The sequence below is a fragment of the Manis javanica genome, chromosome 10, assembly GCF_040802235.1.
Source record: "Manis javanica isolate MJ-LG chromosome 10, MJ_LKY, whole genome shotgun sequence".
Taxonomy (NCBI): Eukaryota; Metazoa; Chordata; class Mammalia; order Pholidota; family Manidae; genus Manis; species Manis javanica.
The window spans coordinates 2,553,882-2,576,443 of record NC_133165.1 but is presented as its reverse complement, the minus strand read 5'-3'; the positions used below and the strand labels follow the sequence as shown (position 1 = coordinate 2,576,443).

General features: G+C 61.1%; 2 protein-coding genes across 9 annotated transcripts in view; one reads left to right on the top strand and one right to left on the bottom strand.

The window, feature by feature from the left end:
- The window catches only part of LOC108406459 (mitochondrial import inner membrane translocase subunit TIM16), a 65,744-nt gene that overhangs the window by 19,365 nt on the left and 23,817 nt on the right, over positions 1-22,562 (bottom strand). For 4 of the 7 annotated variants that reach the window (XM_037014480.2, XM_037014492.2, XM_037014500.2 and 1 more), the window contains 2 exons: positions 18,159-18,245; positions 17,626-17,708 (listed from right to left, as the gene is read on the bottom strand). In XM_037014480.2, the coding sequence (XP_036870375.2) occupies positions 17,626-17,708; positions 18,159-18,245 (170 nt within the window). Of the gene's footprint in view, positions 1-17,625; positions 17,709-18,158; positions 18,246-18,814; positions 18,891-19,029; positions 19,071-22,562 lie in introns of all 7 variants that reach the window. The other 3 variants (XM_037014483.2, XM_037014485.2, XM_037014479.2) reach the window with 1 other exon arrangement.
- Positions 3,174-13,226, top strand: VASN (vasorin). 2 transcript variants are annotated; one of them, XM_017675165.3, is made up of 2 exons: positions 3,174-3,292; positions 10,528-13,226. In XM_017675165.3, the coding sequence occupies exon 2, from the start codon at positions 10,612-10,614 to the stop codon at positions 12,622-12,624; it is 2,013 nt and encodes a 670-aa protein (XP_017530654.1). In that variant the 5' UTR covers positions 3,174-3,292; positions 10,528-10,611; the 3' UTR covers positions 12,625-13,226. The 2 variants fall into 2 exon arrangements, with proteins under 2 accessions (XP_017530654.1, XP_017530655.1); XM_017675166.3 differs by having other exon boundaries at positions 3,187-3,292; positions 10,602-13,226.

Here is a 22,562-nt window from a genome sequence, read left to right as displayed (position 1 = left end):
CACCCAGGGCAGGCAGCCTGGGTACTCCAAGTCTGCACCAAGCTTTGGGGGTCATCTCCTCAGTCACCCCAGGCTCCTGGGGCCTTGATGACATCTTAAGAGACTCAGAAGCTTCCATGGCTGAAGACTCTGAGCCTGTGCCCAAGCCTGAGCCAGAGGCAGGGCCCCCTTCACCAGGGTGCTGCCCCCCTGCTCAACCCAACTCCGATCCTGCAGGGGGGCCCTGAGCGCAGTGGCTGGGAATGTGGAGGGCAGGCTGGAAGCCCCCCAGCACCCTGCTGCCCCGTGCCCGCCTGGCTCATCCAGCCACGGCTCATTCCCGCCCAGGGATTCAAGCCTTCAGGGCCGTGGGTCTCCTAGGGGCAGGGGCGGGGGAAGGGGCAGGAAAACTCCTGATGGGCTCCTTCATCCACTCGTTTCTTGGTCCTGGTTTGACCTCATGTCCCTGGGGACCTGAGGGCCTAACCCCCCAGCCCAACGCTGCTGCTCACCCTCAAACAGAACCCTATTCCCACTGTGGCCCCGGTTACCAGAGGCCACCCAGCTGTGGCAGCTGCCTCCACCCCTCCTCCTCTGCAGCTCCACGATGGCATCAGTGGCTCACGCGTGCTCAAAACCAGCCTCCTCAAGAAGCTCCACCTGGCCTCCCTGCCTCATTAGCCTCGCTGGCCAGCCCATGGATCCAGGAGCCGAGGGCGTGGGGGCAGGAAGTCATGGAGGGCAGGACTGACCCCTCCAACAGGTCAGGCCAGTCGGCCTTGCCTCAGGCAGAGCCATCTGGGCAGCTCTGCCAGGCAGGAGCATCCTGCCTACCACAACGCGGGCCAGGAAATGGGGTCAAGGCACCCAGCCCCAAGGGCTTGTCAACAACTGGCACGGGCCTGACCCCAGGCCTTGTAAAGAAAGCCAAGCCAGGTGTGGGTCTGGAATGCAGCACCAGCTCCGGCCTGGCAGAGGGCCAGGGGTGGTGTGTGCCGGCAGGGGCAGGGCTGGCATCTGAGCCTGCCTCTGCAAAGGGCTCTGCTCCAGACCCAAGGTCAGAGGTGGTCTGGAGCCTAGATCTGCTCCCTCCTCCCTGAGCCCAGGCCCCCGGAAGATGCAGGACAATGTGGGACCCCGTGGGGGAGGGGCCGGCCCCCAGGAGTCCCCCTGGCATGCTCAATATTCCTGTTACGAGCACAGGAAGTGCCACAGTGGGCCTGCTACAAACAGCGGTCACGAGTCCTCCTCTGCTTCTCTCTGCCAGCCCATCTCTCCCCTTCAGCTCTACCAACCATGCAGCATTACCACTGGGCCAGAGCGGTCCAGGTCCCTCAGATCTGCCCTGGTCACCCAGGCTGGGCAGCGGGGACCCACTCGCACCAAAGCCTGCCCCACAGGTTCCAAGGTGGGTGGCGCATGAGGAGAGGAAGGGAAACCTGGGGAGGGGGTCTCCTGGAAGCTGCCCTTTAACTTCTGGGTGTGTGGAAGAATGGTCTGTGTGAGGTCAGGGTCAGACCGGGGCAGGGATGGCCCCTTTAGGTGGGTGGGGCCTCCATCAGCAAGAATGGGCCACCGAGGTGGGAGGCTTTGGAGCCTGTCAGGAAGTCCTGCTCCTTGGAGAAAGTCAGACTGGAGGTCCTCGGGACAGCGGTCCAAGGGCAGTGGCTCGGGACAGTCTGACCAGAGCTACCCAGTACTGACTGCAAACCCAGGTGCTCAGCAAGTGAAGCAGCCTGACATGAGACATCTGGGAGGGACGGAGACTGGGGCAACTGTGAGCCCAGGCCTCAGTTAGAGGGGGCTGCTGCTGCACAATCCCAGCAGAGTTCCTGTCCAAGGAAAGCAGGGAAGTCCCATTTTAATGTGAAACCACTGGAGTTTTCAATGTTGGCAATGGCTTCAAAGTCTAAAAATTCCCATAGAGGCCAAATGAAACACCCCAAAGGCCAGCACTAGCCCAGGAGCAGACGCCTGCAAGCCATGCCTCACATCCACCTACACTAAAAGGCACAGGGTGCAGGTGTGGGAAAGGGGCTGTCCTGGGAAGGAACTGTCGGGGAAGGGCCCTAAGGAGGCTGACAGGGGACATCTCGGAGGTGACTATAGCAGGTGGACCCTGCTGAGCTCTGTTATTGACTGGACACAAAGATTGTCCTGCCTTCCGAAGGCAATTGAGTCCTTCAAAGACCACACAACCCCTAGCTGGTGTGGCCCAGCCTCTCAGGACAGGCCTTTGGGCCCAGGCTTGAACTGGCCCAGCCAAAGGCCTAGGCTGCAGGCCAGACTGGAGAGGGTAGGGGCTGTCCCACGGCTCTCTGGAAGCCAGGAGCTGTGCTGGGTCCCCAAAGGCTCCGATGCATGACTCTGACCGCAAACACGGAATGGGAGGAGGACAGAGCATTTTCCTGGAATCCTCCAAAGCAGGGGATTTTTCTGGACTAGTCCAGGCTCTGGCACAAGCCTCTCCTGCCCCATCAAGGGCTGTGGTCAGCTGTGCCTGGGCCCCACCCACTGATGAGGCCCTACCTTCTCCCAGTTCCTGCCCCCGCTGCATGTTCTGGCCTCAGCTGCTGCCAAGTGCGGGGCCTGGGCAGGCTGTGATGTCTCACTATCTTCCTTCATCTGCAGTGTGGGGAAGGGGCCCGGGACCCTTATGGCACTTAAATCCTTCGTGTTTCAAAGGACCCCAGAACTCAGATCTGACATTAGAGGCTGTACTTAAGGGCTCGGTGACCTGCTCACGGATTCTTGGAATTTGGATTTGCTGCCAATAACACATCAAGAGATTCCACCTACAAAGTCCCAATTTCCAGTTTCTTTTGGAAAAACCAGGAGTTCTGGCAGATGGAGGCACGCTCACAGGCCGAGCCTTTCCGTCACCCCCGACGCCCCCTACCCGCCTACCCCGCCCCCCAGGTCCCCACAGGCTCCGGGGTCCCCTCTGTGAGTTTCTTACTTCCTGGTGTCACAGGCATCCAGACTTGAAGGCTCTCCTGCCCGGGTCTTCAATACAGAGACCTGCCCAAGATCCTACGGCAAGCTCGTGGGGGGACAAACTGAAGCGCGGGACCTCTGACCCCCGCCAGTGCTGTGCGAGGACCGGGCTGCCCCACCAAAACGACCCCTTCCGAGGGGGCGGGACCCCGCCGGCCCCGCCCCGCCCAATGGGGAGCGGCCCCGCCCGGGGCTCTTAAAGCGCGGCCCGCCTCCTGTGAGCAGACTCGGCAGCCCGAGCCAGGGGCGGGGAGACGCGGACACGGCGGCATCAGACCCCGAGGACCCAGGCCAGCCAGGCTCCCGCCGCTGCCCGGTGAGTGTCTGCCGGGCTGAGGGCGGGGACTGCGGGGCGCCACGGGCAGGCCTGTGTACAAGCACCGATCGGACGCGCACTCAAGGTGGGCACGCGGCCCCCGGCCTCGCACGATCACCTGGGCCGCTCCGGGGGCACGGCGGGTGGGCCCCGTGCGCCCCCGGCCCGCGTTGGGCTCGCCCCCTCCTCCGGCAGTCCCATGGCCGGGGTGCGCGCGCGCGCGTGCACACACGGCTTACCGGCCGGCGGGACTGCGAGCAGACAAAATAAACACCCCCTCCCTGGCTTCCTCCTCACTGCTGCGCCCTCCGGCATGACCAGTTTCATGAATCAAACCCCTCGGAGGGATGGCTAAGCCAGAGTCTTGGGTTACTTTTACCTCCTGGAGTGGGACAGTCTGGTTCTGGGCCCGGAGCCCCAGGTGCCCGCCCCTGTGCAGATCAGCTGCCTGGGGTCCCGAGGGCTCTTGTCAATCAGGGCAGAGCCAGGGCCACAGGTATGCAGCCCTTAGTGAGGGGTGGCTGGCAGGTATCTGATGCCCCAGCCCTGGCCCCCACTCCCTGAAGTGGGGGTGGAGGGGAAAAGGACCTTGGCTTGCTGTGGCCGTTCGTTCTCCAGGTATTAGGGAGTCCCATTTCTGCCTCTGCCAGGGAAGCAGCTTCACTTGGGCTATGAACCCAGTGGCCTGGAGCCAGCCTAGTCCTTTGTGTCTCTGGGCTGGCAGTGCTGGGGCCTGCGGGCTGCCGAGGTCCCCTGTGGTCACTGGCAGGCCAGCTGACTGGTGCCAACTATTCTCCCTCACCCCCATTTGTTAACGATTACCACACCAGGGCTGCTGACCGCCTCTCCTGCTGGGGCCAGGGGTAGAGTCTGACAGCGGGGAGGGAGGAAGAGACCCTGGGGGTCCCAGTGTCACCTTTGCTTGCTTTCTGCACCAAGGGCAGGTGAGGCTTCGGAGGCACAGGGGCTCAGAGCCCTCCTCCCCAGGTCAAGAGCTGCTGGGACTAGGGTACTGGACTGAATCCCAAAGGTCCCTTCACACCAGGCTGGGCCTTGAGTACTGGGGACCTAAGTTAGGTCCACTTGAGCTGGCCCAGTAGGCAGTGAAGTCCAGTGTGGACCCAGCTGTTGGCAAGGCCCAGGAGGGCTGAGGCGGGCTGGCTGGGGGATGGGAGGGCGGTCCCCGGAGTTTGCTGTCTTCTCTCAGGGGAATCAGCCCCCGGAGCTTCTGTAAACAGAGTGTCAGAGGCAGGAAGAGGGTTCTGGCAATGAGCAGCCCAGCTGGGCTCCCTCCAGACCATTATCTGGCCTCTCCCGGGCCCAGGGGGGGGAGGGTGAGCACACGCATGCCAGGCTGGGGGCCAGGGCACTGCCTGACCCACCTACCTGGCCGTGGGCAGCAACAAACTGAGACAGCTACCCTGGGACCTGTGGGTGCACAGGGTCAGATGGGACTGGTGTCCAGGCTATTTGCTAGGATGGCATCACTCTCTCCAGACACTGGAAGTGAGGGACGGGCTCACCACGAGAAGCCCCTCAGACACTGCTGACCTGTGCTTCTACTAGGATGCACCCTCTGCCAGGCAGCCCTGGGGCCAGGGAGATGCCCTGACCCCGCACTAAAGTCCTGACAGAGCTGAGACAAGCCCCATGTAAAGACAGTGGAGTTGTGGGGGCTGGGCAGTTCCTGGAGACTGAGAATGAGGAGACCCGGGGTCCCAGCGAGGCCAGGAGGCTGCTGCCTCCTCAGCAGACCAGCTAGCCAGGCCCCTTTGGTGACCATAGAGAAGGCCGGGTGCGCCTCTGCCCACAGCATCCGTGAGCTCAGGGGAGGGCAGCACCACCCCCCACCCAGGCTAGTGACCCCTCCCAGAGCCCCCTCAGCCCCCCTCCCCAGGCCAGGGAGCCCAAGGCCCTGCACTGCCAAGAAAACCAGCTCCCCTCACCGCTGTGGAATTTGCGAGAGTTCCCGGAGGAGGGTGTGTGTGTGTGTGTGTGTGTCTCACAGCGCAGCCCGGTAGGTGTGTGTCTGCTGTGGGTGTGTGTGTACGTGCGCGTGACTGGAGCAGGGCTGTTTGGGGGCGGGTGAGGTGCTGAAGGAGTCCGAGTGCACCCCAGTGGATGGGGGCTCAACCCCCTTGCTCTTATCGGTTCCCACATTCCAGAGTCAGCCGGACTGCTTTCCCTGGCTGGCTGGCCGGGCCCACAGGCCTCCCCCGCTTTTCCTCATTCCAGCCTCCCCCTCCCTGGGTACAAGGAGGCTGGGGCAGGCTCCCCTGGGCCACCTCAAGTCTGGGGGGGGTGGGGGTAGGCCAGGGGCCAGTTCTCCAAGCTCAGGGAAGGTCCCCCCACCAGCCTCCTCCTGGGGAATGCAATAAGGCTCTGACATTCCTCCGCGGCTGCCTGAGAGATTTAATTAAGGAGGGTGAAGAGAACTGGCTCGCACTGAGAAACGGCTGGGGTTGGGGTGATCACTGGGTCCCCAATGGCCCTGGGCCCGGGGACTGGATGGGTAGCAGTGAGAAATAAGAGTCCTGTGGTGGGGGCAGGGTTGTGTCCCCCCACCCCCAGTCAGTCCCATCAGACCACTGACCAGCTCAAAGACCCCAGGAGGGTCCACTGCTTCCACAGAGGGACCGAGAATGCTGAACATGGGGACCATGAGCAGGGCAAAGCCCTCTCTGGGGCCGCTTCCTTCTCAGACCTTGTCTAGGCCCCAGACGGCCTGGGCCCGGCTGGCTTGGAGCTGGTGGCCTCCCTTGGTGACTAAGGTCTTCCTCTGGCAAATGAAGGGTTAGGGCCTTACTTGTGGGTGCTTGGCTCTGAGTGGGGACAGTGCGGCAAGGAGGCCATGTCTGAGCCCTATGCATGCTGACAGTGGCACCTGGACTGGCCCACTTCTAGCTGGGCCACAGCTACCACGCAGCTCCCGGGCAGCAGGTGTCTTCTCCCAACAGACTGGCAGTGCCCCTGATGGAGACGGCACATCTCGCCACCCTGAGGGCCCACTTGAGCTAGGGAAATGGCCTTAGTCACTGGTCTCCCTGCCCTGGACTGACAGGTCTGGCAGCTGCCAAGTCATCCTTGGTGCCACAGAAGGCACCCACCTGGAGCGAGGCAGGGTAGGTGGGTGGGGGAGGAGGGTGCAGGATCCATACCCCTCCATGGACAGGGAGCCGGGCTTACATCCAGACTGCCCCCCTCTGCAGTCCTCTGCCCCGGGGTCCGAGTGCTGGCTGTACAAGAGACTCATCCGAGGAGCTTCTCCGAAACACAACTCTGCCTGGGCCTCACTCCAGAAATTCTTATTTAATTGGTCTTTGTAAAAAGAACTTTACAAAGCTTCCTAGGTGATTCTGATGTGCAGCTGGGGTTGAGAAGCCCCTGGGGTTACAGGTGGGAAGTGGAAGCCTGGGGAGGGAAGGGGCCTGGATGGGGTCACAAAGTGGTGTCACGCCCTCATCTGGAGAATGGGCAGAGCTGGCCAAGCATGGTGGATGGGGTAAGGCAGAGATACTGAGGCTGGTGGGGACCCTCCAGCTTAGCCAGAGATCAGGGCTATGGCCCCTACCCAGAAACAGGGCCACCTCCTAGGAACCTGAGGCTCAGCCCCTCCAGTGCCCCCTTCCTGCTCCTTCCATAAAGGCCCAGGATGGAGACCACGACCTCTGTTCTTCTGGACCAGGGGCTGCTGTGCCCCAGTGACGGGGAGACGGGCGGACCCAGCCTAGGCTCTGAGCCTCCTTAGACACGTCAGCGAAACCAGAGCCAGCCATCCTGGCCACCGGCACAGTCCCCGCCTGCCTGGGGGGTTGGCAGACTCCTGGGCTGGGCTGCTGCCAGGCCTGGCTAGTAATGCTTAGCCCAGGCGGGCAGCCCAGAGCTATGGGATCAGACCTGCAGCGCCTGACACGGGAAGGGGATGTGCCAGGCTGTTGGACGGTCCAGACCTATCCCCCACCGGCCAAGCACGTGGCTTTCCCCAGAGGCAGTGGAGTGCTCCTGCCTGAGGTCTGATGTGCTTCTCCAAATGCGTGGGTCCCACCCACTCGCCCTTCCCTGTCTGACCCAGGGCCTGTGTGTGAGTGGGTGGGGGCCTCCAAGGATATCCCACACTTGCAGGGGGCACGCTGGGTCACTGAGAGCTGAGGTGATGAGGTCCTCACTCACAGAGACCCTCCCTCTGCTCCCCCCAGCCCCTGCGGCCCTATGCTGAAGGGGGCTCGCCAACGGGCAGCTCACACCCCCCAGCCGCCTTCCAGAACTGAAGACACCCATATCAGGCTGCTCTCTCCAGCCCCTCTTGCCCTCCTGTGCCCGAGGGTGGAGGGCCCAGGGGGCCTCTTGTCTGTACTGGAAGCAGCACAAAGCCTCTCACACCGTGGCATCCTCAGCCAGTGCGTGCAGAAGACAGGGCTCGGCTTTTCTGGGTAACACCCTCTGTAGCTAATGTTTACTGACCACTTAGAACATGTTCTGAGTACACACTAAACAGCCCTGAGAATCGGGTGCGGAACCAGCCCCCATTTCAGAGATGGAAACTGAGGTAAAGGCTGTGGCCAGGCTGTCACATAGGCAGACAGAACACAGGCAGTCAGAGCCCGAAGCGCCCTCTCTTCCCACTACACCAAGGTGGTGCCAGGCCAAGGCAAGGCTATGTCCGATCCCTGTGGAGGAAAGCAGCCCTGTACCCTTGGCCCTCCTCTCCCCACACCCTCACTGTCTCGGGATGGCAGAGCGGGTGTCAAAGGCCAGGCTCCTCGGCCCCAGAGCTCCTGAACTTGTGATGGCCAGGACATCCGCAACCCCCAACCACACACACAGAACTTTCCCAATTAAAAATAAACAGAACAACACAAAACTACAACTCCGGGTGCTCAGAACAGCTCCAAAGGGTGAAGCAGAGCTGGTGAGAAATGGGGGCCCACAATAGAGAAGTGACCTGCAAAGCTAGTTAGCGGCATTATTTGGACCACTGTCTATGCCTCACAGCCCCAGGCCCAGGCTGCCTGAGGAGCAAGAGCTCTGAACTATGGCCTCAGAGGAGACCCAGGGGAGCCGACCCACAGGGGGGGCGAGGCTGGCCGCGTGCTGGGGCCCCTCCCACCTCGGAGTCTGGCTGCTCCCTGCCTGCCCCATCGGGAAGGCTGATTCAGGGGAAGACAGCTCAGCCCCCATGGGGACGCGGGGTGGGGGGCAGGGGGCACGCCCAGCCCACATCTGGAGGCCCGGCCCACCCACCCACCACCTTTTGAGTCAGTGAGCGTGGAAGCAGGTCCATGTTGGGAGAGAGGCTGCGTGTGGCACACGGGCCCCTTGGGGTGGTACCGGCAGGGCCCAAGGGCACATGAGGCCTCCTGGGCTGTGGTCCGAGCTTCATCCGAGGCTCGGGGCAAGGCCCGGCCCTGCCATTCTCTCAACAGAGATGAGCGGAGTGGGCTCTGGGACACACAGGGGCCAGCGAAGGCAGGGCCTCCCCCCGGAGCGGAGTACAGCTGACACCCTAGCGAGCAGGGGCGTCCCTGCCTGGCCTTTGAGGGTTGGCCATGGGCGTTAACTGCTAAGGTGGCAGAGGGGACCTCAGAGGTGGGCAGGGCCTAGACAGGCCCAACCTGGGTGACAGGCCTTTTCCTAGTGCTGGTCCCTGACCACAGCCACCTCCCCAGTGACTTGTCCGGTCCATCCTGGGACCACCTGCCCCCTCCTCTGCTTCACATTCCAGGAGCCCACGTCCCTGGGGGAGGGTCAGCCTGACGGATGGCAGTGGGGCGGAACGTAGGCTGGGTGGGGGCCATGTTACCTGCCTTGGCTGACGGCTGCCTGGCGGGGTGGGGGGAGGGGCAGGCTGAGCCCCAGTACAAAAGGCCCTTGTGAGCGGGAGGCGCCTGGAGGGGAGGTCTGCCAGCCTCTTGGGGACTCCAGGGGCCCAAAGCATCGTGATGGCTGCTGTGGTGGCCCCAGGTACCTCTGTGAACTTGAACAAAGGGCTCAATGCTTGTGGTCCCATCCTGTCCTGGGCAACTCCAGCTACAAGCTAGAGCCCAGAATGGCCAGGGGAGCCACCCCGACCTGGGGCAGGACTGGGCCCCACATTAGAAGGGCAAAACCTTCACAGGCGGCAGGCCCAGCTACACCTGGTCGTGGTTAAGGACCTGGGCTTTGGCTTAGATTTCCTGGCAATGGGACAGCCCCAAGTCACTGCACCCTCAGGAGCACCCCTGCCTCCCATCACCGGGGAGCAGTGAGAACACTTTCCACCTGGAGTGGCTGCCAGGGGCAACAGCGAAGTGCCAGACTGCCTAGTGTGCCAGCACGTGGCAAGGGCTGCTGCCTTCTCAGTGCCCAGCCCAGAGCCGTCCGGGGAACAGGAGATAAATGAACCTCTGAGGTTCCAGAGTAGATGGAACTGCCTCTGGGCAACCAATGCCCCAAGGTGAGCCGAGGTCAGTCCAGGGAGGCCGAGACTCTAGATCTATCACCTCACCTCAGAGATGGGGGGACCTGAAGCCCACAGTTCCCGGCCTCTCCCACCTTCAGGGAAACACCTGCCAATGGCTCCAGCCATCCTCTGCCCCCTCTACAGGACCATTCCTGTGACCACATCCTCGGAGGCCCACAGCTCCCATCCTGGGCAGGTCTACGTCTACAAGTGGAAAAACACCAATCCCACGGTTTCCACGTGAAGTCCTCCGCCACAGTCTCTCCTCACTTGGAGGACAGAGAGCAAGGTGGCAGCCGGCTCAGGGCAGCCAGCTTCTCTGCTTACCCAGTTGGCCGACTGCTCACCCTGTCTCTCTCAGATTCTGCAGGGCGGGCCTGCCACCCCAGGACCCACGTTTCCCCTCGGGCGGTGCTTGGAAGGAGGGCACAGAGCCTGACGTTTTGGGGCCGCATTCCCTGAGCCACAGAGAGGCAGGAGGGCTGTTAAGGGGAAGGGAGTTACTCGTGGTCACTGCGTGTTTGGGGGCCTGGGTGCCCCTCTGCATGCATCAGCTCACTGAACCCCGGTGATGGCGCAGGAAGTAGCAACCGATATCATAATGAGGTCATGTGATTGCTCAAAGTCACATAGCAAGGGAGTGACAGGACCTGGGCCAGGGCACTGGGGACCTGACTCATCACTACTGTGTGCTGTTGGACTTGGGGGCGGGGTGGTGAGGGGGGCTGGGAATTCCCTGGCGTGGCAGTCCCGTCCCCGGGACCCTGACTCAGCCTCCTGTCTCATCTCCTCCAAGGGACCAGAAGATGTGCTCCCAGATCCTCCTGCCCCTGGGCCCCTGACTCAGCCTCCTGTCTCATCTCCTCCAAGGGACCAGAAGATGGGCTCCCGGATCCTCCCGTCCCTGCTGCTGCTCCTGGTCCCAGGGCCCAGGGCCCAGGGCTGCCCATCCGGCTGCCAGTGCAACCAGCCGCAGACAGTCTTCTGCACTGCGCGCCACGGGACCATGGTGCCCCGTGATGTGCCGACTGACACAGTGGGGCTGTACATCTTCGAAAACGGCATCACCACGCTTGACACGGGCAGCTTTGCCGGCCTGCCAGGCCTGCAGCTCCTGGACCTATCGCAGAACCAGATTGCCAGCCTGCCCGGTGGAATCTTCCAGCAGCTTGCCAACCTCAGCAACCTGGACCTGACTGCTAACAGGCTGCGTGAGATCACTAACGAGACCTTCCGTGGTCTGCGGCGCCTGGAGCGCCTTTACCTGGGCAAGAACCGCATCCACCACATCCAGGCTGGAGCCTTTGACGCCCTTGACAGCCTCCTGGAGCTCAAGCTGCAGGACAACGAGCTGCGGGCCCTTCCCCCACTGCGCCTGCCGCGCCTGCTGCTGCTCGACCTCAGCCACAATCGCCTCCCGGCCCTGCGGCCCGGCACCCTGGACACTGCCAACATGGAGGCGCTGCGGTTGGCTGGCCTGGGACTGCGGCAGCTGGATGAGGAGCTCTTTGGCCGCCTGCACAACCTGCACGACCTGGATGTGTCCGACAACCAGCTAGAGTGTGTGCCACCCGCCATCCGGGGCCTGCGGGGCCTGACACGCCTTCGGCTGGCTGGGAACACCCGCATTGCCCAGCTGCGGCCTGAGGACCTGGCCGGCCTGGCGGCCCTGCAGGAGCTGGACCTGAGCAACCTGAGTCTGCAGGCCCTGCCGCCCGAGCTCTCAGGCCTCTTCCCCCGCCTGCGGCTCCTGGCGGCTGCCCGCAACCCCTTCAACTGCGTGTGCCCCCTGAGCTGGTTCAGCCCTTGGGTGCGGGAGAGCCGAGTGGCACTGGCCAGCCCCGAGGAGACACGCTGCCACTTCCCACCCAAGAATGCTGGCCGGCTGCTCCTGGATCTTGACTATGCTGAGTTCGGCTGCCCAGCCACTACCACCACAGCCACGGCCCCGACCACGAAGCCCTCGGTGTGGGAGCCCACACTCTCGCCTTCCAGTCCTGCTTCCACCTGGCTCAGCCCCACAGAGCCTACCACTGAAGCCCCCAGTTCTCCACCTGTCACCCTGCCCACCGCAGGGCCTGCCCCCCGGCCCCAAGACTGCCCAGCATCCATCTGCCTCAATGGAGGCACCTGTCACCTGGGGGTGCAGGGCCACCTCGAGTGCCTGTGCCCTGAGGTCTTCACAGGCCTGTACTGTGAGAGCCGGGTAAGGCAAGCGCCGAGGCCTAGCCCTGCCCTGGCCACACTGAGGCCACCTGGGCCCCCGCCCCTCAGTGTTGAGCCCCTGAGCCCCACGTCCTTGCGGGTGGGACTGCAGCGCCTCCTCCAGGGCAGCACAGTGCAGCTCAGGGGCCTCCGCCTCACCTACCGCAACCTATCGGGCCCGGACAAGCGGCCAGTAACTCTGCGGCTGCCCACCTCACTCACTGAATACACAGTCACCCAGCTGCAGCCCAATGCCACCTATTCCATCTGTGTCAGGCCCCTTGGGGCCGGGCGGGTGCTCGAGGGTGAGGAGGCCTGTGGGGAGGCCCGCACGCCCCCCGCCATCCGTTCCAACCATGCCCCAGTCACCCAGGCCCGGGAGGGCAACCTGCCACTCCTCATTGCCCCTGCCCTGGCCACTGTTCTCCTGGCTGCACTGGCCGCAGTGGGGGTGGCCTACTGTGTGCGGCGGGGGCGGGCTGCGGTGGCTATGGCTCAGGGCAAAGGGCAGGTGGGGCCAGGGGCCGGACCCCTGGAGCTAGAGGGGGTGAAGACCCCCTTGGAGCCAGGCCCCAAGGCGACTGAAGGTGGGGAGGACCGACCCAGCGGGCCTGAGTGTGAGGTGCCACTCATGGGCTACCCAGGGCCTGGCCCCCAGGGGCCCCTCCCCAGTAAACCCTACATCTAAGCCTGGGAGTGATGGGCCATAGGGGGTCAGGTGCTGAGACCCGCTGGGACCAGTGCCCTACTGCTGACAGTCCAAGGAAGTTCTCAGATTCACACGAGGACACATGAGAGTAGGGGCTGTGTGGCTGCATCAAGTCCCTGTCCCTCTCTGGACCTTGGTCTCATCTGTAAGATGCTGGGTCCCACACGATGACCTCTAAGGAACCCCCAGACTGTGTACCTACGAGGATGGTGTCTGCCCATCCTCTGCAATGTGCAACCCTAGGGAGGGCAGGGAGGGCCCTCCTGTGTGCTGGTAACACAGGCCCCCATCCTGAGGAGACCCCGGGGGCCGTGAAGGAAGCCAAAGGGCACGGGGAGGGAGGGCCGGGGGCCGGGCCGTGTGGTTCCAGCCTTGGCCCCCAGGAGCAAAGGAACAAAAGAAACTGGAAGGAAAGGCGGTTTAGGACCAGGTTTTGCTTTTGTTTTTTAAGACTATATTTATGAAACCCTTTCCCATTTATTCTGGGAAAGCGTTTTTCAAACTCGAGAGAAGGACTTTGGTTTTTGTAAGACAAACGATGACATGAAGGTCTTTTGTAAGAAAATAAAAGATGAAATGAATTTCTCTGGCACAGCTCCAGGGCGTCTGGACTGGGTGGGAGTGGGGTGGGTGTAAGGGGACAGCCCTCCTGTGGGGAGGCTGGGGGCCAGGACCCCTTTCCCAGTGGGCACCAGGCCTCGGTCAGCAACCCCTGAGCCCGGAAAGGCCATACAGAGAAGTCCGCCCTGGGATGTATCCATCCAGCCTTGATCGAGGTGCCTGGTCCAGCCTCCCAAGGCTACTCGGGTCCAGGCAGGAGTGTGGACAGGGACTGGGCTACTGGAGAAGAGGCGGCACAGCTGGAGCGGCCTTGCCCCCCTAAGCCCAGTGGTCCGCCAGCAGGAACACTCCCTTGAGAGGCTGGAAGGGGCTCATGGTAGTCTCGGGCCAAGAGGGTCCCTACTCAGGGATGGGTCTGATGGGCAGCTTGCCGCCTGCCTTTCTCTGTGAAGAGGGTGCCTGGAGCCATGTCCTGGACTAGGGGGCATGCACACCCAGGACCCCCTGCAGCCACTGCCCCTCTGCATGGGCTCAGGCTGGGAGACCTTGCTCCTGGCCTCCTGCGCCAGCTGCAGAGAAGGGGGCCATAGGTCCTGAATGGCAGTCCTCTGGTGGCTGGGCAGGGAGGGCCAAGTCAGGGTTGTTGGGTACAGCCCAAATGTGTGAGTCCGCCTGTGCAGGCCTGGTAGCCCTGATGTCCCTTTCCTCTCTGCACCTGGGATATGGCCAGGCTTTCCTGGCAGTGGGAGTGTTTTCCAGAAGTTGCAGGCCAAGGTGAGGGCAGGGCTAGGGGTGCCAATCACAGCTCTGGGCTGGACCAGGGTGCTAAGAGCCTGGGGACAATGACAATACACAGCACTGTTTTCTATGACCCTGAGATGGGAAGGGAAGTGGACCCTGGGGCTGCAGAGAAGCCTCCAAATGCTGGAAGGGGTTTCCCTGAGGCCCTGGGGTCATGACCCACCTGCAAATGCTGGAAGGGGTCTCCCTGAGGCCCTGTGCCCATGTCCCTCTATGGGTCATGACCCCAGCCTCACCCTGGCAGGAAGGAGGCAGCCCAACCAGGCCTGGGGAGTGGGCCCCGAGGCTGAGGGCGTTTATGTCAGCGCCAAGTCAGGCCTGGCCACACAAGGCTCTGGATTCAATTAGCGGCTGGTGAGGGTTCTGGCCCCGAGAAGGGAAGAGGCGGGTGATGGGTCATAGCGGGCAGAGGGTGGTGGCAGTGTGCCTGGGTGGGGCCCATTCCTCCTGAGGCAGAAGTGACGGTAGCAGCCCAGGTGAATTTCCTGTGGGCCTGGGTCCCATTAGAGGCACAGTTATGGCAAAGCCTGCCCTCCCTGCCTCAGCAGTCCATCAAAGGGGCCGTTGTGGGACTGTGGGCTGCTGCCGAACCTGGTGGCTGCTGAATAAATGTTTTTGCGTTCAAGTCAAACCTGGCCTAGTGGGACAGGGAAGGCAGAATGGGGAAGGAGGGACCTAAAGAAAGGGGGCTGGACACTCATGCCAGCCCTCCCAGAAAGGTATTTGGGGTGTCCCGTCTGACAGGCAGGGGGATAACGGGAGGGCCAGAGACCAGGTGAATGGGCTACCAAGCCAAGGTGCAGCCCCTGACCAGGACCATCCCAGCAGCTCCGGCCCAGAGACCACGGTCCCAAGTGGGCAAATGCCAGCCCAGATCGACAGGCTCTATGCCTCACGAGACCATCACATGCCCTGCAGCCCTCTACAGAAGAGACGGCCAGGGTGATGCGTGGCTTGCTCACTCACGGTGGGCAGGCAGGGATAGGATCCCAACACCTGCTCCCTGGGTGGGAAGGGTTGCCAGCAGGGCGGGAGAGGCCCGGGCTTCCAGGAGAGGGGTGGGGCCGAGTGAGCTGGAGGAGCTATCCTGGTGCGAAGAGGCAGACACTCCCCGCCTCCACCAGGCACACTGGTCTGGCTGCTGGGGTGACCTCAACAGACAACCAACTTCTCCAGCCTCAACTGCCCCTCTAGTAATGTGCGGATAAGTAGCCCCATCTGCCTGTGGCCCAGGGCCAGTACTGCTGACCGATCGCCCACCCAGAAGCTCCATACCTAAGACAGGTGGTGTTTCAGTGTCTCCCAGAATGAAGTCTGAGCTGCTCCTTCAGTGCCACGCCCTGCCTACCCCTCTCATTAGGACGCCACCCTGCACCAAGTATGGGGCCAGGCACACAGTAAGCGCGGGGTAGCCATCTGTGGGCCCGAGGTCTGAGCCCGGCTTCACAGACAGGCCCCCCGTGCCCTGCCTTTCCTACCAGGGCACGTCTCAGTGCACGCCACAAGTGACGGGGCTGACCAGGGAGGAGAGCGCGGGTGGGAGCTGCGACCGGCCCTGTGAGAGGACAGGGAGGGGCATGTGCCTGACCCTTGGCCCCTGCTAGCTTTCAGAAGAGCACACACTGCTCTGCCCAAATTGTGACGGAAAATTGTAACAGAAAAGAAACCAAGGGGTGCAGCGGAGACCCACAGCATGCCCAGCTGATACCCTGCACACTTGCCATCTTTAGTCCAGTCCACTCAGCAGCCCCCAACACCCCAGGGGGCTAATGGGAGACCCTGGCTTCCAGGGAGCCTGAGGGGCAGGAGACCCACCACCTCTCAGGCCAGCCTATAGGGTGGCATGCATCCCTGGCATTTACAGAAGGCTGGAGAGTCCCCACTCCTCTGCCAAGGGTGCAGCCTGGCAGGGCAGGGGCCAGGTCTAGGGGACAGAAGGGGCGGGACATTGGTCCTGCCCTCCATCTGGGAGTGATTTGAGAAATTCCAGGCCACTCTGGCCCTGTGAGGCCATTCTTAACGGCTGTAATTACGGGGTCAGCCTTGGCCAGTGGCACCACGGGGTCTGGGCATCACTAATTCCTCCAGGGGCCACGATGGGCTAGGCAGGGCTGCTCCATGGGGGAGGGGTACCCGGAGTAGGCCAGGGGCAGAGCCTGGGAGGCAGGAAGTGGCGGGCCGAGGAGCACGATTGCTAGGCGGGCTGGCTCCCTCCCTTTGCTGGGGGCCCTGTAGGGAAGGGCTTTCTGGCCAGAGAGGAGTGGAGGGCAGGATGCGGTACCAGCTCAGCATCAGAGTAGCGGATACTGGACCTGGAGCCGGAGGTCCCGGAGCTCTGGTTCCTCTGGTGCAGGGGGGTCCTAGTGACGTCCCGAACCCCCAAGCCCAGAGAAGGCAGGCGCCTCACACCCACTGTCGTTCTAAGCACTGGGTCTCACTCAGCCTTGCCTTCCCCACTGGCAAAATGTGCCTGGCCAGTTCCCCAGCCTGCCCAGACCGTGAGAGAGGACAGAGGGCGGGTCACTGCCACCCTGAGCCTCACTCCTCCGGGGGCCCCCGCAGGGGACGCCCTGCCGGCTCTTATGGCACTCAGCCTTCCCAGTCCCCAGGCACAGTCACTGCTGCTTCGGGGGCTTGGGCAGGTTACTGTCCCTCTGTGACTCAGCTTCCCCAGTTGTGAAACAGGAGAGGAAGAGGCTAGATGGACGGTCAAGAACCAAGGCCCTGTCCTGGCGCTGACCCTCACAGATCCCTGTGGCAGGGGAGGGGTCATGCCGTGCAGGTCTCTGCCTCCTCCTCACCCCCCGGCCAGGCTGGTCATCCGCCCTCCTGGGCCTCATTTCCTCACCTGTGACGTGGGGGGTTGTTACTGTGGGCCTCCTGACATCTGAGCCTCAGTGAGCCTGGGCTGCCCTACACAGAGCTGGCTTGGCCCAGACCCCCAGGCACCACCACAAACTTTCCTGCACATACTTCTGGGGAAGAGGGAAGGACGAGGTGTATCTGCATGCCCAGGACAACCAGAACTGGCATATGGCAGGGGCTGAGGGGGCCCACAAGTCCAAGGCCCTCCCTCTCTCTGCATTTTTGCTTCCAAACCTGCCAGCCTGTCTGTCCCCAGGTCACCCCATGTCCACCTCATTATGATAGCCTTGGTCTCCTTAGGTCCTACAGGCCCACCAAAACACCCACAAAATCAAGTGCATGCGTAAGCTTCCCATCTACGTGTCTGCTGGCTCATAGTCCCCTCCCCAAATGCTAAAACACAACAGTATGAGACCCTAGGCTAGAACCCTGCCCCATGACTGCATAGGGCCGCACAGGATGGAGCCAGTGGGTTTTCTGCACACAGGAGTGCCTTACCAGCTTCCGCGGGTGGCAGTGCAGGCAGGCCCTGCAGGCAGGGCCAGGAGCTGGCTTCTTTTGTAAGACCTCACAGCCCAGCTCAGGATCGGAGCCGAGGCAGGCCGATCTGGCTGGACAGGCCCTTCCGCTCTGCAGGCAGCTCCGCCACAGCTCGACGGGGGCCCTCACCAGTGTGCCCATCCACAGATCTGGACTCAAGACACCACCTGGCCCTCAACCTCCAACCCACCCCAACCTGCCAGCCATTCCTACCCGGGCGAGGTGTCCAGGGTGACCGAAGTGAGGGCGCTGGAGAAATGCCGGGTGTCCCAGAGCTTCACTTCACACTCACGCATCTGTGGGAAGCGGGGCGCTCAGAGGGGCTCATCCCTCAGTCCCAAGGACTCTCCAGGAACAAAGTGCCTGAGGACACAGCCTGGCACAGGGACACTTGCCCCAGGGCAGCACTTGGAGGGCAGTGGGGGGAGGGGGGGAGACATGCCAGGGAGGGAGAGTTTGGATGTTTATGTCCTGCCCCTTTAAGAGCCCTTAGGTGACAGTGGACAAGGGGCGGTTCCCTCCGTGGACTCTGGTCCCTGGGAGACCGCCACAGTTCCCAAGGTCAGGCTTAGCTACTGCAAATGGAATCTGCCAGTTTTCAGCAGCCATCAGTCCCCTGGGGCTAAGACCCAGCGGCACACAAGGCCGTATATGGCCAGGCCTGGAGCTGGCTGGTGGCCCCCACCTCCCAGTGGGCCTCGTCCCCACCCTCTTGGTATGGGTGCCCTGCTCTGTCAGGAGCCCACCTGGTTGAATCCAGTAGACACGAGGTGCTCCTGGGTGCCTGTCCACACCAGCCGGCCATCCCTGCTGTTCTCATGGGCCCGTGTGCTCTGCAGGAAGCAAGAGATGGTGCTGAGCCCCTGGGCCTCCTGGGTGGGCTACCAGCCTGAGAGCCCCATGGCAGGCAGGAGGGGCCAGGTCGGTGCCCCAGAAGTGAGCTGGGGACAGGGTGCGGGGGATTCATAGCATTACAGGATGAGGGCACTCCTTGGTGAGGCCAGCTTGCACCAAGAGGGCCCATCCTGCTGCCAAGAATGGACTCAGTCTCCCCTGGGACCACTGGGCTGCTCTGCTCACCACCAGACCCCTTGCCCCAGTGACTCGGGACTCAAGGCGACAGCATGTCCTGGCCCCTGCAGGTGGCTGGGAGGAGGCACTAAGCTGTCAGTCACCACCCCCAAGTTCTGGGGACCTCACGCCCCCATAGAGCTTCAGCTTTCTTGCTTGTGATCTGACTCAAGTTGCTGGGGCCGCCTGCCCCCCAGGGCTGTTTCAAGTATCAGCAAACTACAAGTGAGAGGAACTGCTCAGTGCAAAGCGCCATGCAAATCAAGGGCTAGAGTGTTTCTGCAGCTGCCTGATGCTGCGGGGACAGCCTGGTGCAAGCTCTGGGGGGCACCTTCAGTAGGGCAGGAAAGTGCCCCTCGTAGCCCTCCGTCGGTGCTAGAGCTGTGGGTAGGAAGACTTCCTGGTCCCTGGGAGGAGAGGCAGGTTCACACCACAGGCCCAAGCAGCAGGGGTGCTTGGGGCTGGAGGAAATGCAAACAGCTCCCTCCCAGTCACCCCGGCCCCTGGAGCCTGGGACCAAAGACCCTGTTACCAAAAATAGCTCACCCCAAACTGTGGCCAGCTTCCTTCAAGCTTCCCACGGTCTCCTTGGGAATGAATGAGGGAGGGAAGCGGCCTGTGAGGAGCTGGCCCAGCGCCCCCTCCCCAGCCTGCAGAGGCCGACCCCAGCGTGGGAGACCGTTGGAACGGCTCCGTGTCCTTCAAGGGGCTTTTCTCACTGCTCCCTTTCCACCCGCTGCAGCAGGCACAGGAAGTTGGGGCTGGAGCCTGAGAACCAGGGTCCCAAACCCTCCCTGCAAGAGGGGCTATGGGGTCAGGGTAAAGGTCAGCTCCGCCCCCAACACCCGATAGTGGATCAGAAGTGTCACGTGGGTTCTCTAATCCTCTCATCAGTGTGCAAATAGCAAACCAGGCGGCTCACAAAGCTTAGTGTACCATTCATCCATTCAGCCGACACCCAAGGCCTCCTGAGGGCCAGCCATGGTGCCAACAGCTGGCGGGGGTGCTGGATGATTCACGGATGGATGGTCACACACTTGAGTGACTGACACAGGGCTGCTTATTCATAACATAAGTATTTAAGCTGCATGCTACACTCAGTCGTGTGCATGGTGGACAGAACATAAAGGGTCCCCCAACTTAGATTATACAAGTCAGGAGGCAGATGTGAGCCGAGGAGAAATAACTATGTTGTCATATGTTATTTTAAGGGCCATGAAAGAACAGAGTGGAGGCTAAATGTATGAGATTTGGAGTCAGAGTGCCTGGGTGAAAACCCTTCCCTGCCTCTAACTACCTTGTCTCAGGATGAGATACTCAATGCCTCTGTGCCTCAGTTTCCCTATCTGTAAAACGCACCACAACGGGACCTACTTTGGAAGGCTGTTGCAAGAATGCTAACACCGGCGAAGCGCTAAGGGTTGTGTCCGGCACATGTCCAGCACGCACTTTTTTTTATCTACCACATTTGATCATTGACTAAGCTCTTTTGAATGCAGCTTTATTGATAGTGATTCAGTTACAAACACTACATACATTTTAGTTTGTTGCTCCATAAATAGTACCAGAATGATTTAATCAAAAATTTTCCCCGAAATTTGCTGAATAAATAGAAGGTTATTAGGAGTATCCAAGACAAACATTTTATTTCAAATTCCCTGAGAAGGAAATTTAAATGGGCTTTACCTTCTGAATGTGCTGGTGGCTAAATCTTTAACATTTTAGAATCTTCCGTTCTCATAACTATTGAGGAGTGTTTAGGAAACTATGCTCTAGTTTTTATTGGTATGAAAAGAAATACTGAAAAATAATTCTTTTCAGTACTGCCTTGTGCTGGAGAACATATTCATCAGTGGCTGGGGAATCTAGCTTATTCCGAGAAGACTGATTCAGAAAAGAGTGCAGAAAAATCATTAAGTGAAGATTATGTAAATTCATTTCTTGGTAACTCAGGGAAAATTAACGAAATGAAGTGATTTTAGTTCCTTTTATCCAGTAACCTGAAGATCTTTGGCCAGGATAACCAGGAAAAAATTGGCCTTTCAACACATATATTTCCAGGTAAACCTTTAGTTACATGCATGTTTGTAAAATACACTTACTGTAATTGCTGCTCTGCCTTCAGTCATAGAACCATTCAGCACATTCTCACTTCCTTATTACTGCAATTACACATCTTCACTCATATCACTCACTACCATCTGATCATTGCTTAGAAATATACCAGCATACGTTTTTTAAACACGGTAACAGGGAACAAGTGTATAAATGAGGGAAGTAGATTTAAGGCAACGTTTGAGTTGAGATGTGATGGTTCCGCAGGCATGAGCCAGAGGGGGTTGGGGGAGGGGACCAGCCTCTTTGAGGAGCTCTGGCCTGCGATACAAGGAGAGCAGGCCGCGCTGAGCTTGTGGGGCCTGTGGGCAGCAATGGAGCACTTTCATTCAGAGGCACAGGTTGGGGAAAGGACGTTCTTTGCATGTCTCCCTCCTTCCTGTTACATACAGGAAGAAACCAGAAGCCCAGAGAGGGGAAGCCATCTGCCTCAAGTCACCCAGCAAGACAGCTGTCAGCTGCCTGAGCCACGGGCTGGGCCTGCACAAGGGGGGCCAGAGGCAAGGACAGGTGAGGAGACAGAGCCACGGCTGGCAGGCAGCAGAGCCCAGACCAGGAAGAGCCCAGGATCTGGCTGCCTCCCAGGCACCTGGATTTCCAGCGAACACCCCTGGATGAGTTCCCACTGGGCAGTCAGGCAGGGCAGGGTGGGCTGGCACACCCAGCTCCATCTGCCCAGGGGCCAGAGGAAGCCCCATGGGCAGGGGTGAGGTAGACACTGGCCTCCTCCCCACCCTCTATCCCCAGATCACCAGAGTGATTTTTTTTTTCAAAAGCGGCAAGTTCTTTGCTGACCTTACGGGGACTCAAGGAGGAAGAGCCCTCTATCCAAGTCCCAGATACTAATTCTTCTGGGGCAGGGGGGCGGGGCTACAGCTGGGACCCAGGCATCCTGCTATCCCGAAGCCCAGACAGCCACAGGCGTCTCTGGGGGCCACTGCTGGTAACGCGAGCCGGGGCCAGATCTTGGGCTTTCCCTCTCACAGAGGACGGCCTTTGTCTCAACAGGCAGCAGGGCGCTGTGCTCCTGGAGAAGCACCTCAGTCCCCGAAGTCTCCCCCAACACCTGGCCCCAAGATAAGAAGAGGAGGGGCTGAGGCCAGCAGTGCCTGCCCAGCACAGTAGGCGCATGCCCGCATTCCAGCTGCGGTGCAGCCCAAACCCCGTCACCACAGCAACACTTCCTGTGTGGGGCAGGGCAGCCGGAGGAACAGCCCTAGGCTCCTCCCTTGGGCAAGGGCACCTGCTCTGGTGATAAGACCCCTACCATCCACCAGTGCCCCTCCTTGGGCAGGCTCAGTCCTAGCTCCAGATGCTGGCCCCCCAGACCTGCCCATCACCCAGGGGTGGTAGGAAGGCACAGGTCTGCCTGCGCATCGTAGAGATCAGGAGCCCATCCCAGGTCCAGCCCCCTCCTGCCTCTGACAAGGTGTGGAAGACTCACTGACCCCTGAACAGGCTCTCTGCAGGCACACCCGTGGCTCCGGGGCCCTGGCCAGCCTCATCTGGGCTTCAAGCACGGTGAGGGGGCAGCAAGGGGCCAGGGGCTCCAGAGTTGGCCAGACCCAGCCTGCCTCTGCCTCTCACCTGTGTGACCCTGGGGCAGAAAGGACCAAAGGTCTGACTTTAGAGGATGGATGGTCATGAAGGTGGAAGGAGGTCACATGTGCCGAAGGCCTGGACTATAAAAGGTTATAAATGCGATTTAAGAACAAAGCACAGGGTGTGAAAAGGAGGGAGATGCCTATGTCCCCTGCTCCTAGCTCAGGTCACCAGAGGCAAGACCCAGAAAAGACAGTGGAGGGAGGACTCCCCAGGCCCCGGCCCAGCCTATAGGCTGGGGGACAGCACCGCAGCAGGGAGGCCAGAGGCCAGATGGGGGGCAGCACACCCTTCCCTGGCCCCCAACATCGGCCCCTCGTGGGGGAAGGATCTCAGGAGAGGCACTCCCAGGCCTCTCCCCT

Coding starts and splice junctions, on each gene's coding strand:
- VASN (XM_017675165.3), top strand. CDS start 10,612: ATGGGCTCCCGGATCCTCCCGTCCCTGCTGCTGCTCCTGGTCCCAGGG.